The sequence below is a fragment of the Bacillus rossius genome, chromosome 1 (assembly GCF_032445375.1).
Source record: "Bacillus rossius redtenbacheri isolate Brsri chromosome 1, Brsri_v3, whole genome shotgun sequence".
Taxonomy (NCBI): domain Eukaryota; kingdom Metazoa; phylum Arthropoda; class Insecta; order Phasmatodea; family Bacillidae; genus Bacillus; species Bacillus rossius.
Window position 1 is genome coordinate 113,373,028 of NC_086330.1, and position 16,907 is coordinate 113,389,934.

Here is a 16,907-nt window from a genome sequence, read left to right on the forward strand (position 1 = left end):
CAGAAGCAGCACGTCAAACATTGGCAAGTAAACATTCATTAGTAAATATAGGTTTAATGGTACTTCATCTGTATCTTCAGCGCCAATGAAGATGAAACCAGGGGGTGGGGGAGAACGATGGTTCATCATAAGAGTGGGGACATGGGAGTATCCTGAGACAAACCATCGAACACCGGCAATGCAAGCCACTACTCTCATGCGAAAATCCAATGTCCGACCCCTCCGGAAGTTGAACCCGGATTGCCTTGATGGAGGTTGGTTTGCTAAGTACAGATACAGCAGATCCATTTTTGTTGTTAGAACTACAACATAAATAAATGACCTCATTTGGAAAGTAACTTTACAAAAGCCTAAATCAAATTAATGTTAATCAGCGTTTTGAAATAAAAGGAAAAATTTTATTATTGATGTTTAAAACATATAACATGCATTGAAGATGCATGTTTCATCGTTACAAATGATATTATTATCTCAACATTTTCTAAAAATAGTTATAAAATTTATACATTTCTCTGAGTAACAAAAGAACTCTAATGTATAAAATAAATAACAGCCAAATATAACGGCATAAATATGTATTCTCTTGCAACACATTATATGCCATTATCACTTCTGATTGACTGGTGGGATCTTCTTTACATACATACTGCCATAAAATAGATTGTATGCGAGAAGAAAGGTCATGAAAATGACATCTCTTGGAAGGATGACTAAATTTGGCATTCCTATCTGAAACACGGTGTATGTCCACTGATATCCAAGGTGCAAAATTGATAGAAAGAAATATTTCTCCATTTAATGTAAAGTTGCATTTACAACATGTAATGAAGAGAATGTATTATTTTACAGTAATTAAAATATATTTTAATGTTTACGACAATTCCTCATTAAAATAGAGCAGTTTGTAATATTTTTCACCACTGAATTAAAATGAGCTCTAAACACCGCAAGTGTAAAGAGTTAGAACATACTATCACGAGGAGTTTGCTAAATATTGGTGTGTGATATTGCCATAAATTTGCACACATTTCTGTTGTTAATTTATGCTCACTAACTACTTACTCGTTGGGTGATGTAGGATACTTTAAGAGATACTCACTACAGTAAATATAACCTGCAAAATGTGTCAGTATGGTTCTTTGAATACGATTCACAGTTCATGGGTCACAAACTTTGTATTTATAAAGTGAATAAAATACCACTCCAGATGCTGCGTTGTAGTTATGCCCGTAGCTCCGTTTGCTCCAGCCTCCATCCACAATTACGGTAACAAAAGGGACACCATATTCATCCACATCTTTTTCCACAGCTAGTCTACGTTCCAGTACACCTGCTTCTGTGATGGTTGTTTCCAAGTAGTCATTCCATACCTGCAATTTTAAGGAAATTATTGCATATCATAATATTGAGTGTTTAAAATTTTTTCTAAATTATTTGAAAGTCGTTGTACGAAAATTAAGTTACCTTTTCCAAATGGATTTCATTCTTGAAAAATGTATTTTTGCTCATAGCAGGTATTTCGAGGACATTCAGCACATTTTCAAGCTGCGTGTACCCGATTCCACTTGTAATAGCTGCCCAAGCAGCTGCACTATTAAGTGTTTCATTGCCAGGTTTTTCATTACAAATTCTGAATTCACGATGACAGCCATCACACTCCAGCAACCACTGACATTCTATGCCTTTCCTTATTTCTTTTGTGAATTGTAAGGTCCCTGCCGTACACTGTCTTGTGTGCTGAGCTTGCAAATTAAGCATGAATGGAAAAACATAAGCAGGATTAAAAATTCTGTTTCCCATCAAGTCATCCCAAGAAGTTTTCAAATTCACTGACTCTGTAATCAGTGCAGGCAAATTACTATCTTCGTCACAAAAAACTATTTTCTCCCTGAAATGCAAAAAAAAATCTAATTAAAAATAGGCCTCTTAGTATTTTGGAAATATAATAATAGTTAGGCACAAAATAATTTTGACTAAGTGACCAGTATAAAGTTCAGAGTATTAAGTATCGTAAGTTGTGAAACGGGGCCCACGAGTTTCAAAACGGTTAGAGCGCATTCAACGTATCCAGCGAGGTCGGGCGAGTATTTTCACAAGTGGTAACAGCACCGGTCGATGCCTATAATCCGAGGTTGGGGGAGACGTCCAGTATTCTCTCCGCCCTTGTATTCCGACGTTCTGCTGCGAGTAGCAAGTCAAATGCAATACTAGTTATTTTTCGTGCTGATGAAGATGTCTCAAACGATTTCTTGTTGCCAATCATGTAACCAAAATAAAGTATCGCAGCAGGGCCTAATTTTAAATGCCAAAAAATTTCGACCATTAAATGTTTTTGTGGTGGGTGTTCTATGCAATGAATGTTATTATGATATTAAGAATTATAATTGTATTGTTTTATTTTATTCAATTCTACAAAGGAAAATTTCGTGTTTGCGACAGACATTAACGCATTCACTGCATTGTAAACTAATATTTAAGAGCCAGAAAAGTAATAAATATATATTTTATAAAGATCCCACAGGGTCTGCAGCTGCAATGAGAGGTCGACACGCAACGGGTCTGACGCCCCTACCGAACAGGAAGAACGATGTGTGTGTGTGTGGGGGGGGGGGGGGGGGGGGGGGCACAAGGCCAGCTTGAAGCTAATGTTGAGTTGAGGCGGGAATGGAACATCGCTGGAATGCAAGCGCGAAATTCCGGGAATCAAACCCGGACCGCCTGGACGGGAGGAAAGAGTTCTGGTCACTACAACGCCATGGCCCCACAAAAAAAAAAGTAATTAGTGATAAATATTAGCAATTTGTTCGCATTCCCGATTCATTCACAAAATTACAAAAAATAAGTTTGAGAAACACATGTAAGTATAATGATTTTCACATGAAAAGGCCAAACATGTTACTGACTTTTATTGGCAACTGACACTGGTCACATGATTCAATACTTCATACTTAAATTATCCTTTGAAGGTAAGTACAGCTTTTTGTAACTCAGAATAGGCACTGTTTTATAGGTCATGACTTACCGTGCACGATGAAATAAACTGTTATTCTTCTTTACGAAACAAATGTCGACATAATATACAGAGGTATGCAACATCAAAATATGTCAGATTGTACTGTGAAGAAACTATAAATGGAACGAACTACAGATCTATGGAGTAGATCGTTTAATTTTTATTTAGGCAGAGAAATGGAATATAAAATAATAATCAAATCAAAAGAACTTAATTTCTCCAATCTATTTTAAACATGTCAATAATTAGAAATATATTGTTATTTATTTATTGATGATAAATAAGCACCATATAAAATATTACCTAATTATGCAATTAGCCTTTTTTTTTTTCAACGAACAACAATCAAGATTTCCAACATTCCTCATCAACCAAAATATTGCAGTCGAAATAACAGCATTGTTACAAATGTAAACTACAATATTAATATTCCAAAATGTTAACTGTTGCAAGTATTCATTTTGCTGTGTAAAGAGACTGAATTTTTTATTGAGTGACTTCTGCGTTACGAACCGCAAGTAAACCGGCAAATGAGCTGCCGTGGCTGTCAGAAACGTAAATTATTTACGCTTACTTTTTGTTTTGTTTTTAACGAACTAACATGTTATCATGCATTAATAAAGGAAAGTGTAAGCATACCTCATTTCATGCACTAAACGAAAGTCGCACAAGCATTCACAACACTAAGATTACTCATAAAATAAAAGACGTATACTACAGATCGTAGTATACATCACTAAGAAAATTATTCCTACATATTCGTGAAACAGTTTAAAAACATTGAATTTTTTTCCAGCTGAAAGCTTACTTACTCTGTATTAGAATGAGCATTATTCAATTCAGTTTCTTGCGTCACTTCTACTACATCTTGTATTATTGGATCCTCTTTCCTCTTTCGCCAAGATTCTGCAATCGCTAACGCCCTTTTACTTTTCTTTTTATTGTAGTAGTGAACTTTCCTCTTACCCATTGCTTCACGAAGAACAGTCCTACTAGCAGTGAGTAGAGACGTCGGGTCGAAAGATACGGCAACGCGGGGCTATCCGAGCCCGCGCAGCTGCGCCGAGGCGGTTGCTGATAAGGCATCGAGTGCGCTCTAGTGGCGCGCCTCTCAACTAGAGAACAGCTTTCCCGTGTGTATCCTCACTGTTTATTGTTTTACGTTTAAACTACTGGAGATAAATTTTTTTCGTTAAGTCAGAATTAAAGTGCAAATGCGAACCAACCACTGCACCACAAGTTTATACATTTTAAAAGCTTTGTATCCTTAAAAATGTGTATTTTGTGACCAGTCAAAGCAAACTTCGAACACAAAAAAAATAATTAAAAATACTTTTTTTATCACAGCATGACAAACACAATACAGTTTAAAAACAGGGTTATTACATATTCGTGTAAATATAAGACAGCGATCATCTAACAATTTTTAGGCAAAATGAACACTAAACCACTTAATTCCAAAAGTATTGTAAAGAGGTAGTATTATTATTAACTTTATTACAGAATGTGGGTCATTTATTTTTTCTAACTATGGTGTGTGTGGAAAGAAAGCATTCTTTTTTAATTTGTCAGTATTATGTTTTTTATTTCTTATTAAATATGATTATTACAGCCACCCAAATGTGCTCAGAATTTCTTGCAATTTTGTCAACCACGCCCTTAACTTAGTAACACCATTTTTCTAGTGTAAATACACTAACATAACCTAAGGTTAATACTGATTAACTGCTTATTTAAATCCAATGTGCCTTTACAAAATGATAAAAAAAAAAAACATTTCAGGAAGAGAAAAAATTGAAAAACTGCTCTTTGTATTTTTTTTTGTGGAAATTTCACTCTGCTTCAGGATAAAGTACCATAAATATTTAATAAAAATATCACATTTACCTACACAGTAAAATTTTTTTTTAAATTAAGAATTAAAAAATTTATGTTTTATAAGTTTTAATAAATCCAATAGTGTACGCTACGTAGTAAGGAAGTTTTGAATTTTTTAAAACCCTTTTGTTATTTCAACCTACTGCAGTAATAGTTCATCTCATCAAAAATTGTTCAGGCCAATGTTTTAGATAGTATTGAGTATTTTTGCAATAAATTGTAATGGCATTTGATAGAATTACGATTTTTTTTTCGTTTAAATATTTCCACCCCTTGCAATAATGATAAGTTGTGCCAAAATTTATTTTTAACAAAAGTGTTTAACATCAAATTAAAAAAGTTAAGAAATTATTAAGAATAGATTCAATAGTGTACCTGGTATGGAAGTTACTGTCTTCCTATTCCAGTCCTTGTTTATTCTAATCCCTTGCAGTAATGGTTTGTCTCATCAAAAATTGTTTCAGAAAAATGTTTTCGATACTATTTGAAGATTTACAACACATTGTAACAGATATAATAGTGAAGGAAGTTAAAAATTTATTTTTCCTTTAACTCCTGTTTTTATTCCACCCCTTGCAGTTGCAATTGATCATATTAAAAATGTATTTTGAAAAATGATTTGGTATTGCTCTAACAAGATGTAACAACTTCATAAATATTAAATATTTATTTTATTAAGGGAGTTATAGAGAAGTTACTGTTTTTTAAAAACCTTTCCTCCGATGTCGTACCGTGGTAACAGCTACAATAGGCAGTTTTTTCTTATAAATCTACCTTAAACCTTTGCTACCACAACCCTTGCTCTGGCCCAGTGACAACAACCCCAGCACCCTGTGGGGAGATACGTTAAGCAAATCTGTGCACCCATGAACAATATTAATGCCACATAAATCAAAACAAGTAGCTCTCACCTTTAGGAGGGTGCCAGCAAAATTATACCTAAATGCAATAAATTATAGTTTAAAGTATATTATCAGAGCAAACTGGTAAGTATGGATAGGCAATAGCAATAAAAAAAATTTCCAAATTTTCTTTTAATGATTTACTATCTCTTATAGGGGGTAATAAGAATGGTTTTGCTTAACCCTATAAAAATAAAGTAGAAAACATCGCATTCAAATATCCTAAAATTACGTATAAAAATAATGACTACAAAAATATAAAAAATAACAACTATATAAATTACGACTACCTATAAAAATACTTAACATTAAAGGTTAAGTCTGGGTCAAAACTACACAATTTCTTAACAAAGTCATTTCAAATTTTGTGTGCCAAAAATTTCATTACTTCCAGCAAAAAAAAAATATTTTAACAGGTCGGAAGGATGACGGCATCTATTTCTTGCTAAATTTAAGTCAATTCATTTGTGAGGGAGTTTTGTTCCGTTTCTCACTAGTATGCTGCGTGAAAACCACAAATGCTTCAAGGCTGACATGGTAATTAAAAGTACTGAGTTTCCAGGGGCGTATATTAAAAGGGCGGCCAACATTTACTTTCAGATGCGTAGCTTGTAAAGTATTTCTTCTTTTGAGAGTGCTACAAGGATAGCACACTATGTAGCATAGGGTGTGCTTGGCCACCAACTGCAACCAGTATTGAAGAGTGCAAATTCATACACTTGTCAATCTTGAAAAGCAGGAACCACTTGTTGTAGCAATCGTCCCAAAACATGATTACACAGGTCCTTTGCAAAACCTGCTAGATTGGCATTAAATACCCCACACACGCACCACATCGTTTTAACGTGTATTCACAGAGCATAGGCTGCAGCTCATGCATCACTCACGCCGGCCTACGGCTAACTGTCAACACCACACCTCCCCTTCTCTGCCACGTACGCGTGGAGGCACACGTGACCAAACTGCAGTCAGCTCACACGCAAGAAAATAGTTCTAGCACACTTTTCTTTATAGCACCTGCTTATAACTAAGGTAGTCAAATAAAATATAAGTTATAATAATCTATACCTAAAATTAATATAAATAATACTCTAAAAAATATTTATAGCATACAAAATACAATAACCTGAAAGTTTTCCTAGCTTCAAGATCATATGAGGTATTACCAATTAAACAATTACTTTTTATTATACCTGTTTCCAAATAAATCACCAATTATAAAAAATGCATTAAGAACTAAATATATAAATTAACATAATTAAATGAGCCAAAAAATAAGAATTACAAAACAAATGCTAACAATATTATGTAACTAAAAAAAACCTTCAAACCAGAATGAAACCAGGAGTTTCACCTTGCATTTGAAATAATTTATTATCGCGCACTTAATCCTCGACAAATGTTTTCATAGCAAATGAACTTACCTGAAACAATTCTGTGGTCAAATATTGCAGACAAACAAGTAATTGGGTTAATGGAGGCACAGGAAGCCTTCTGTTGCAGTGTACTTTTTTTTTTTGTAGAACAACATTACGCTCACACTACACGATACCAAATTTTCACCATAACTTCTGTTATACCCATTCATTGGTATTAAAGTGGGCATGATAGTTTATATAGCAGAAGAGGAGAAAGAATTTATTACTCCATACACGCTATACCTAAAGAGCTAAAGAAAACCAGCAAACGCATTTGCCAATCAAAGAAAGCATATTGGGGTAAGATAAACATTTAAACAAATACTTTAATTTTTTTTTTTAATTTCAGACTTTTTTGTAAAATTATGTAAGAGATGAATAATTTTTTCTTATATTATACCTTCTACACATCACTTGTAAAAAAATAACTAAGTTGTCTTAGTATTAAAAAAAATTCTTTAGACTTAACGAGACTAAATTTGAAACTTCTTAGATATATAAAATTAAAAGGATACAAAGGAATTTGGATTTTCTTTAATGTAGTTTAATTATGATTAATATTACATTAATAAGACAGCTCATCCAGCTGATTCACAGTAATAATAATTGTGTTAATTTCATCATAAGAGTTCAAAATGCTTCAGATTCGCTGTTTTTAAATATGTAAATTGATTACTAACAAATTGTAACTAACAAATATTTTACCAAGCAAGGCAAAGAAACAAAGACTGTTGAAGAAAGTATAAGTGCCCATAATAAACTTAAAACCTAAGTGAAAGAAAACATCTAGTATTTTCATTTAGGCTAACAGGCCTATAGTTAAGTTCCTATGAAGTATTTGTTAATTCTTCAAAAATATATAACATTCATTTTCTAATATAATATACATTAATTTTTCTTGCCCAAGGGATTTGTGATCATATAATTTATTCTTATTATAAGTAAAACATAATGACTACAGTATGTCAGAAAGCCTACCCAGTATGCAGGGACTGGAAGTAACGCGCTACTAGTAACGACGTTATTTGTAACAGTTACTTTTTATGGTAACGATCGTGGTAACGCAATATCTTAAGTTTTCAGTAACTGTAACTGTAACTGAATTACATTTTTCTGCCTTAAAGTAACGATAATTGTCGTTACTTCTTGCGTTACATTTTTTAAATGTATTTCTTATTGAACGAACAACGATTTGTTTATTTTTTCAATCCCAGAACGAAAATCCCAACAAGCATATTATTTGCGATGGTATTGCTTGTACTTGTAAAACTGCTGTTGGCTAGCCTGCGCTCATATTTTGATTTTGATTGTCATTTATTTAATATTTGCGACATGCGGGTTTACTGCTGTGCTGTTTAATTAATTAACCTACCTGTGCACATGCGCGAAAGCAATGACAGAATCTAATGAAGCGAGAAGCCGAGAAAGCAGTCCAGGTTTTTCGTTGCCGTGGCCTTCATATTCTAATTTTTTCGAAGTTCGGTCAAGTGATAAAAATAACCTTATTGTGAAGTGCTTGTTGTGTGGATCTGCGAACAATTTTGTAGTGTGAACTAATTACTCAATGAAATTTAAGACCTATTTAATTTTTTTCAGTTTAAATAAACATATATATTTACTAAACACAATATGTTTTATTAGCTTTTAATTATACAATATTACGTATCACATTTTTAGTTTTTCACAAAGTAACTGTTAAAGTAACTTACAGTTACTTTTCTCAGAACTGTAACTGTAACTGGTTTATTTTCAGTAGCGTAACTTGTAGTTGTAACAGGGTTACATTTCCAATGGAGTATTTGTAACTGTAACTGAGTTACTTTTTAAAAGTAACTTTCCGGTCCCTGCCAGTATGAAATAACCAAATCAATGGTTGTATACGTATTTAAAGATATTATAGCAATTAAATTAATTAATTTTTAAAAAATTTTCTTAAAGTAATATTTGTATTATTGAATACTATGTAATTTTAAAAAAAATTGAAATTATGTCAGTAACAAGATTTCAACCACATGATTATCATTACCTATGGTCTCAATCCACATTTTTTTACCATTGCATTACTGAGGAAGTAAAGGCAGAGATTACATACTATCTACTTGTTATACCAGGGTTTTTTCTTACTATTATATGAATGGATTCTGGGTGTTACGAATGTAGATTTAATTTTTCTGATGTTGATATTAAAATCATTAAACATCATTAAATGCATTGTCTTCCACATCCATTGTACTCCTGTAATTGATATTTAAATAAACGGGTCTGTTTGGCACTTGAAAGTGTAACCACCAGTCACAAACAAACACTAAACACACATAATGTTGCTTCAGCATACGGGATTTATGAAAGTTTAAAAATACGAGGTTCACAAGAATCAGTCATTTTCTAAACAGCGGTCTGAACCAGCAATTGCCTGAGACATGTCTGCAGTGGTCTTAGCAAAGACCGTCTTATTTGTGATCTTAAGCACGGTCTCAGCAACTATGAAACATGCTTCCACGATGGTGTTCTCAAGTAACAACTATGAGACAGGAGAATACCACCTCAGAAATAAGAAATATGGGACTATCATAAGATGGTCTTCATCGCGACCGTCATTTGCGATCACTTCAGACAATCTCGAGCAACGTCTATGGCAAACAAACACTTAAATAAGAATGCATATAATAATTTCTTGATGAAGGTATTGCTCACGACATAAATATGAATACCACCCTAGGATTTTACAGCTATGCATTTGATTGATGAGGACATCAGATAGATAGAGCAAGAGGACTTTTATTTTTACCCACTGCCATCCCAGCTGAAAGATGAGGGTAGGTTTGGAGCCTAAAACTTGTCAATGAACAGTTTTATAAACAAAAATAGGTATACTAGGTTTAACCTACCTTGTTTCTAAATTCTGCAGCATGGGAAAAAAAAACTCATATTACGTAAAGTTCGACAGATACAGAAAACCAACAAGTGGAGGTTTTAAGTGTAGTTACAAGGTAAAAATAAAGCTAAAATTAGTTAAGCAATTTCTAGATCTTCCCCACCTCCTTCATGCAAAAGCAGCACAAGTGTAGACACATAAGATGACCTGTCATGAGAGAGTAGTAACTTTAAGCTCTGTCTTGTCTCACATACAGAGAAAATTATTAACTATTAATGGAGGTTACTCACGGTTTCACAGAAGGTAAGAACTTCTTCTACAAATAGGTAGTCATCAAAAAATTGAGAAAATCCCAACACTATGAGCTCTTCGTGCACAAATGAGACCACTTTCTCGAGAATTGACGCCGCATTCCACTCTTCATGACACGTCAAGAAAGGTTTCTCAAATGACTGACGATTTCTGTACAGAATGCTCATATACTGAAACAAAAATGAGATATGCATTTTTAGCATTTGTTAAAATATACATACATACATACACACACACATACACTAGAGTCCCGTTATAGCGAGGTGTCACGGTTCCGGGTTTGATCCTCGCTATAACCGTGTCCTCGCTATAACCGAATTGGACAAATTTTGTCCCCCAAAAAATAAAAATTAACCAAAAATAGCATACAAATTGTGTTTAAACCTGCATAATTGGACAATAACAGGTAATATTAACGAAATCTTAATTTCTGTGAGCAGATGTGTGAATTCTCTTTAAAACGATACCCCATAAGTACGGATGCGATCACCGATTGCGTCAAAATAACCAGAATACCCTGCCACGCCACGTAAGTATAGCATCTTGGCCCGCGGCCGACACAGCATTGTCCTGCTATCTATTGACGCGGGCTGTCTGCTAGCGGCCATGTTGGTTCGGGATGTTGTTAACAGGTGGTGCTAGTGTAGCGCGACGATTTAATTCCTTACAAAAAGCAGGAGTGCGGCTGCAGCAACTCACGTACGCCTCAAACGTAATAGTCGCTGGAAAACTATACTTTTTTCATTTAAAGAAACCTGTCAACTTTTTTAGAAAATAAATTTGGGATTAAACTCAAACCATCACCACCCCTTTCCCGGACAGATACCACAACAACTGACCGAAACAAAAGTTACAAGAAAACTGCCCTAGCGATTCGGAAATAAATATGGTAGTGCCTACTAGAGGTGTAAAAGTAACGAAAAAATGTGTACCCGTATGTATTCGTTACTATAACAATTAGTACTCGTTACTATCGTTACGTTACTCGTTACTTCTGATACCGCATAACATGCTATGTTATGTTGCAGCAACAAATCCAGTCGTATTGCGTACGCGTACAGTATGACGTCGCGTAAATAATAATAAATAGAATATAAACAATTAACAATATTTGATAATTAATAGTTTTTGTTAACCAAGAAACAATTAAATCTCATTAGAGCGGCTTTTTAATATTATCTCTTTTAAGATAACAACCAAAAAAACGTGAAAATACGTGATTATAAAAACAAAAACATACATATTTCTAATTTGTAAATAATACTTTCTTACGTTGTTTCTGTTCCAATCTCAAACTTTGTCTACACACGGCACAGATAACTAACGGAAGTTTGATGAAAGAAAGGATGGGATTCTATTTTTAAAGCCACGCACTTAGGTGGCGACTGCACGGCTGAAGAATGTGACAGGTGTCAATGGCAAGATGTCTAGTGGCGAGCGAGAGGGGTGGAGATAAAGCAGACAAATAACAAAAGCGCGCTTCAAGCGACCACGCCGTAAATTCCTCAAAAATACCTCGTTATAGCCGTGTTCTCGCTATTACCGTGCTCGCTATAACGCGATTCTACTGTGTATGTGTGTGTGTGTGTGTGTATGTATGTATGTATAAATGTTTTTTCATCAAATGCTGAAATATTACAAAAAATATATATCCCATGGTTGACATTTAAATGATTTGTGAAATGTACAGTAGGTCGTGTACCTCACAATAAGGAAGAAGTAGACCTAACTGTATTTTTCCATTATAATGTGAAATTCACCTTAATGAAGTTTCATTCAGAATTCAGATCAACACACAAAAAAAATATTTTTTTGATAAATACCGTTTCAAATATCTTATTAAATATAAAATTATAAGCAAAATATCTTCAACCATTAATACTGTATTCACATTAATGTAAAAATATATATATAAAGCAACTTGAGGACTAATATTTTAATATTTGTCGACAGCATAAGGTATGTATTTCAAAGCAAAAAACAAATATAAAGGCAGCTTGAATTTTCCTAAATGTTTAACATGCACAGAAACATTACCATACATATAATAACATTTTTTCAATATGATAATTGAAGCAAATTTACCATGTTAGTCACAAGTCGGCGAAACATTCTGATCATAGCACATCTTTGATCACCATCCATCAAAAGGAATGAGTTTCGTAAATGATGAAGAACACAGTCATAAAGATCTGTAAGCCAAAAAAAAATGTCAATTACTCAAAAAAACAACAAAATATTCTTTGTCCATGTTACGTACAGCTGTTTATGAGAAGTAGGATTGAGCAGAAGATTAAATAGATCAAACATTAAAAAATCTGAAGAATAATTATTATGAACTTGCACTCTAATAGAGTACAGTAGATATTTAAAAACATACATGCCTCAACAGTGGGTGAGGATTCTTGGCCTGATCACCGAACACATTTATAAATTAATACATATTATTTATTAAAAACACTTTATAAATAAACTTGAGTAACAGCTGAACAATTTTTGTTTTCATTAATAAGTACAACCAACTTCCGATTATACTGAATATTTCTTAATTTAACGTTATTTGTATACGAGTGATCAACATTATTTATATTGTAATAATTATTAAAGGTTTAGTGAACACCTTTAAAATTCTCAACCTATAAGAAAGCTTGATGCTGCTAGAATATTAAGGGCACCTACAACTAACCTCATGGTTCAACTTAAACATTGCTGCAGCTTAGAGGGAAAGTCATTTCATCACACACACTAATAATTACTTTCTGAATTGTTCACTAACAAATAATTATAATTTTACGTGAATCCACCTTCATACGACTTTATGGCGACCCATTCCAGGAGACAGAAGATGAGATCCTGGAACTCTGCCCCATCCCACAAGATGATGTACTCTGATAGCACCTTGGACACAATTGGGACGCCTTGCTGCATGTACTCCTGCAGATTGACCAAATAACTCAGGCATTCTTCAATTTCTTCCGTGGAATATTGTGCTTTTAAGATGAGTACTGTAAAATCATTCAATGCAACTAAAGTCTACATCCATGATGAAATAAGATTAAAGTCTTAACTTTTAAGCATGGTCGTACTTTCAATACATAGTATGCTTTTATTTAAAATAAATTACAAGAAAACAAAACAGAGGGTAAAACCAAGTGTGCTAGTTTTGTCATACATCTAAAATAAATACCAATTATTCTAAAAAAATATTTTTTAAAAAATATGCCGAAAAAAAAAACACTCACCATCATAAAGTTTGTTGAACAGCAAGTAAGAGAACCTGCTCTGAAGCTGTAAATTCCCAAAGGCAATAATGTGGCGACCAGCGTGATTGGCCAAGAGGGACATTATGTTGCTAGGCATTGCTAGGCTCAGTTGATAGCTGCACAACTCTTCAAAACTGCCCATGCAAAAACACACAATACCCATCAAGCTACAACCATTTTTCTCATTTATTCAAGAATATTGTATGAAATGTGTGAAACTGTGTGATTATTTAATACTACCCAAGTGACAGGACTTAAAATTAACTCAGTAATTTAGGACTTCACAATGTAATTTAGGACTACAGTGAGGTGTTTTACAACCAATATTTATTATACTTTGTAGTTAAAGATAAAAATATATTAGCTACTAAAATATAATCCAATAAATCAACTAAAAAATTCACAATTAGTAATATATAGTATCCAAGTAAGGCAAACGGTTCAAATACTAATCAAATGTAGAATATATATTTATATAGAATCATAAATCTAAACTTTTAGCTGTATAATAAGTTTATAAATGAAACATGTTTTGATATTGCATATTAATTAATTTAAGACAAAAATAAAAGCAACCGAGAGCCAAAACAAAGTTAACTTTTATTGAAAATATATTTTAAAAACTAAATAGCAAATTTTATTAAAATTATTTGAGCAAACATATTGACATAGTCCAGAGCTAGACCCACAGAGCCCGATAGATGACCACCCCTCCCAATACCTCCCCTTATGGCATATGAACTCCCAGCCGGCGACATGCATGTGTGCGTGTGTGAGTGTGCCATGAACAACCACAAGATAACTCGGTCAAGTCAGTGCTATTAATATTATAAGCTTTTTTCTTTGCATTAATAATAAGTATTGTAACTTTTTCTTTCATCATGAGTTTTCATGTTTTTCCATGTTTCATAAGAAATTATATTTAAGTACCTTTTAATAATAACAGACTCGGAAAGCAGAAGTTCACATCCTATTTTATTAATTGAGTTATAATTGCTATGTAAATTGTTAAAATGGTTTTAAGAATTAATTAATTGTCTTGTAATTTTAAGGGAAATATTCCGTTGTGAATGTACGCCTATCAGCAGCGCGAATTAGTTTTTCCTAATGTTACTTGATTTTTGGCACGATAGTACTATGAACCACCTCGGCAGCCATGTCTCTCCCCAGTCGCTTCACATCACCGCCCGAGGTAGGATGCTTCCAGCACTCAGAGGACTTCATCTTAGTAATTCTGGCTTTTTGTTAAATTAATTTCAATAGCTTGCCTGTATCCTCAAAGCCAAGACTGCTTAATTTAATTACGTTCATATCCACCCGATGGACTTTGTCACCAATGCAATTCTATTGTTCAGCCACAAGGTGGTTTGAAATATCCGTAAGCCGGAAGTGCCGAAAGGCTTTTTACAGTTTAATTTTTGTATTATAAGAATTGTATGAGTGACGTGTTCCGAGCACCGTGCAATAAATATCAACCTCGCCTACCTCGTGTTCACTTCTTTCGCCTGACCGCGTGTGTGCGTATAGGCCCTCAGTAGCATCTGGGATGCCGTGGTAGCCGAGTATGGCGTGCCCAATGCTGAGAGCGGACCAGGTGCAGGGAAAGGGGATACGAGTCACGCCTCAAACTGGCGACGTCACGACACCAGATTGAGTGTCTCTACCGGGTCCGTGCCCCTATGCACGGTGGCGCCCATTAATTCTAACATCTATCCACTTTAAAAAAAAAAACCAGCCACATCAACCATATCATACTAAAAAAAATAGCCAGTCATGGGGACTGTCAACAGAAGTGAAAACTTAAAACTTTATTTTTAAATGTGTAATATAACATCATTTCTACGTCAAATGTACGAAAGAAAATGATTTTGGTATTATATCAGTACGATGTCAGCATGATATCATTTATCCTTACATCATTTTTTAGTCACAACAGATGTCAGTGGTATGTAAAAATTCATTCCATAGCTACTTACCAGTGATGTCAGACCTAGGTCATGTATTCACATGGTCAAATTAACTTCACTTACTGCTACAACAGCATGTCGGTGATGCGAACTCACAAGATTTTACCCATCCAGAAAATTGGTTGTCTGTAAAGTCGGTTTACGGACGATAGTTTAACGTGACAACATCATAACAAAACAGATGAAATTATTGATCCAGAAGAAAAGGAAATATCATATTTGGCCTGAGACTAAGCCGTAATAGGTTTTTGCAACCAAACCATTTAGGCATTAAAAATATTATATTCTTTGAGGAAGAATTTTTTTTTAATTTTTCTATATTTGGCATGATAAAATCTACCTCTGCATACTTTTATGAATAAAATTGAATCATTTTTATTGAATTATCACTATTTTGTATGGATACAAAGGAGTGAAATGAAATGTGCAATTGAATTAATAAATTTACTTTTATTTGCATTCATTAATTCAAATATATTTATTACTTGTTGCATGCGCCATATTTATTTTTACAAGTACAAAAAAAATTTTGCAACTGCTGAGTTTCGAACCGACAACCTTTAGTTTATGAGTTAAGTACGCTAACCACACGCCCACGAGGCCATACTAAGATAATGTAGTTTCAAATGTTATATATATATATAAATATTTATAAAAACTTTGTTCACGGTAGGGGTGTAATATTAACACGATTTTATAACAAATACGCATCCTAAATACACCAAAATTATTTATAATGTGTTACAATATTTTTTAAAACATTGTGCAAAAGATCCCGGGTGTAATTTGAATTATTATGTGTAACTGTAAAACACCATTGTTGGTTCAAAACGTATTTGAATTTTCAACATTACTTTTAAATAACCGTACCGATTGTGCTGAAAGTCGGTGGACGATCGTTAAATTACATAATATTAATAATTCAAACGACGAAAATATGATGGTTGTTCCAATCGAGTGGAAGAGAGATGCCACGCATGCGTACAATGAGCATGAAGAGAGATGCCACGCATGCATACAATGAGCAAACAGAACACATCCATAGTGGGACACTTTTTCGTGCGTGCAGCCGGCGTTCATCGATTTATTAGACGTCACGTCAAAAGAGTCCAACACGCACATGATACAGTCAAGTATATACAATGTATTAGTGCACAAGGCCGCTGCGATTCGCCAGTGTGGCGCATGACATCACTAGCATGTCGGTGACGCGAACCCTAAAGTTTTGCCCCTACCAAAAATAGCTCAACACAGCTAAAGAAGTTTTCACTTCAAAAAT

General features: G+C 33.9%; 1 protein-coding gene across 5 annotated transcripts in view; it reads right to left on the minus strand.

Moving 5' to 3' along the window:
- LOC134542374 (centromere protein I-like) overlaps positions 1 to 16,907 on the minus strand; it is a 111,025-nt gene that overhangs the window by 49,475 nt on the left and 44,643 nt on the right. For all 5 annotated transcript variants that reach the window (XR_010076791.1, XR_010076792.1, XR_010076790.1 and 2 more), the window contains exons 8-11: positions 13,641 to 13,795; positions 13,203 to 13,403; positions 12,484 to 12,590; positions 10,377 to 10,568 (exon numbers count right to left, since the gene is read on the minus strand). Coding sequence is in view for 2 of the 5 variants with exons in the window: in XM_063386559.1 (XP_063242629.1) it covers positions 10,377 to 10,568; positions 12,484 to 12,590; positions 13,203 to 13,403; positions 13,641 to 13,795 (655 nt within the window). In the remaining 3 variants the exon portion in view is untranslated. The remainder of the gene's footprint in view (positions 1 to 10,376; positions 10,569 to 12,483; positions 12,591 to 13,202; positions 13,404 to 13,640; positions 13,796 to 16,907) is intronic.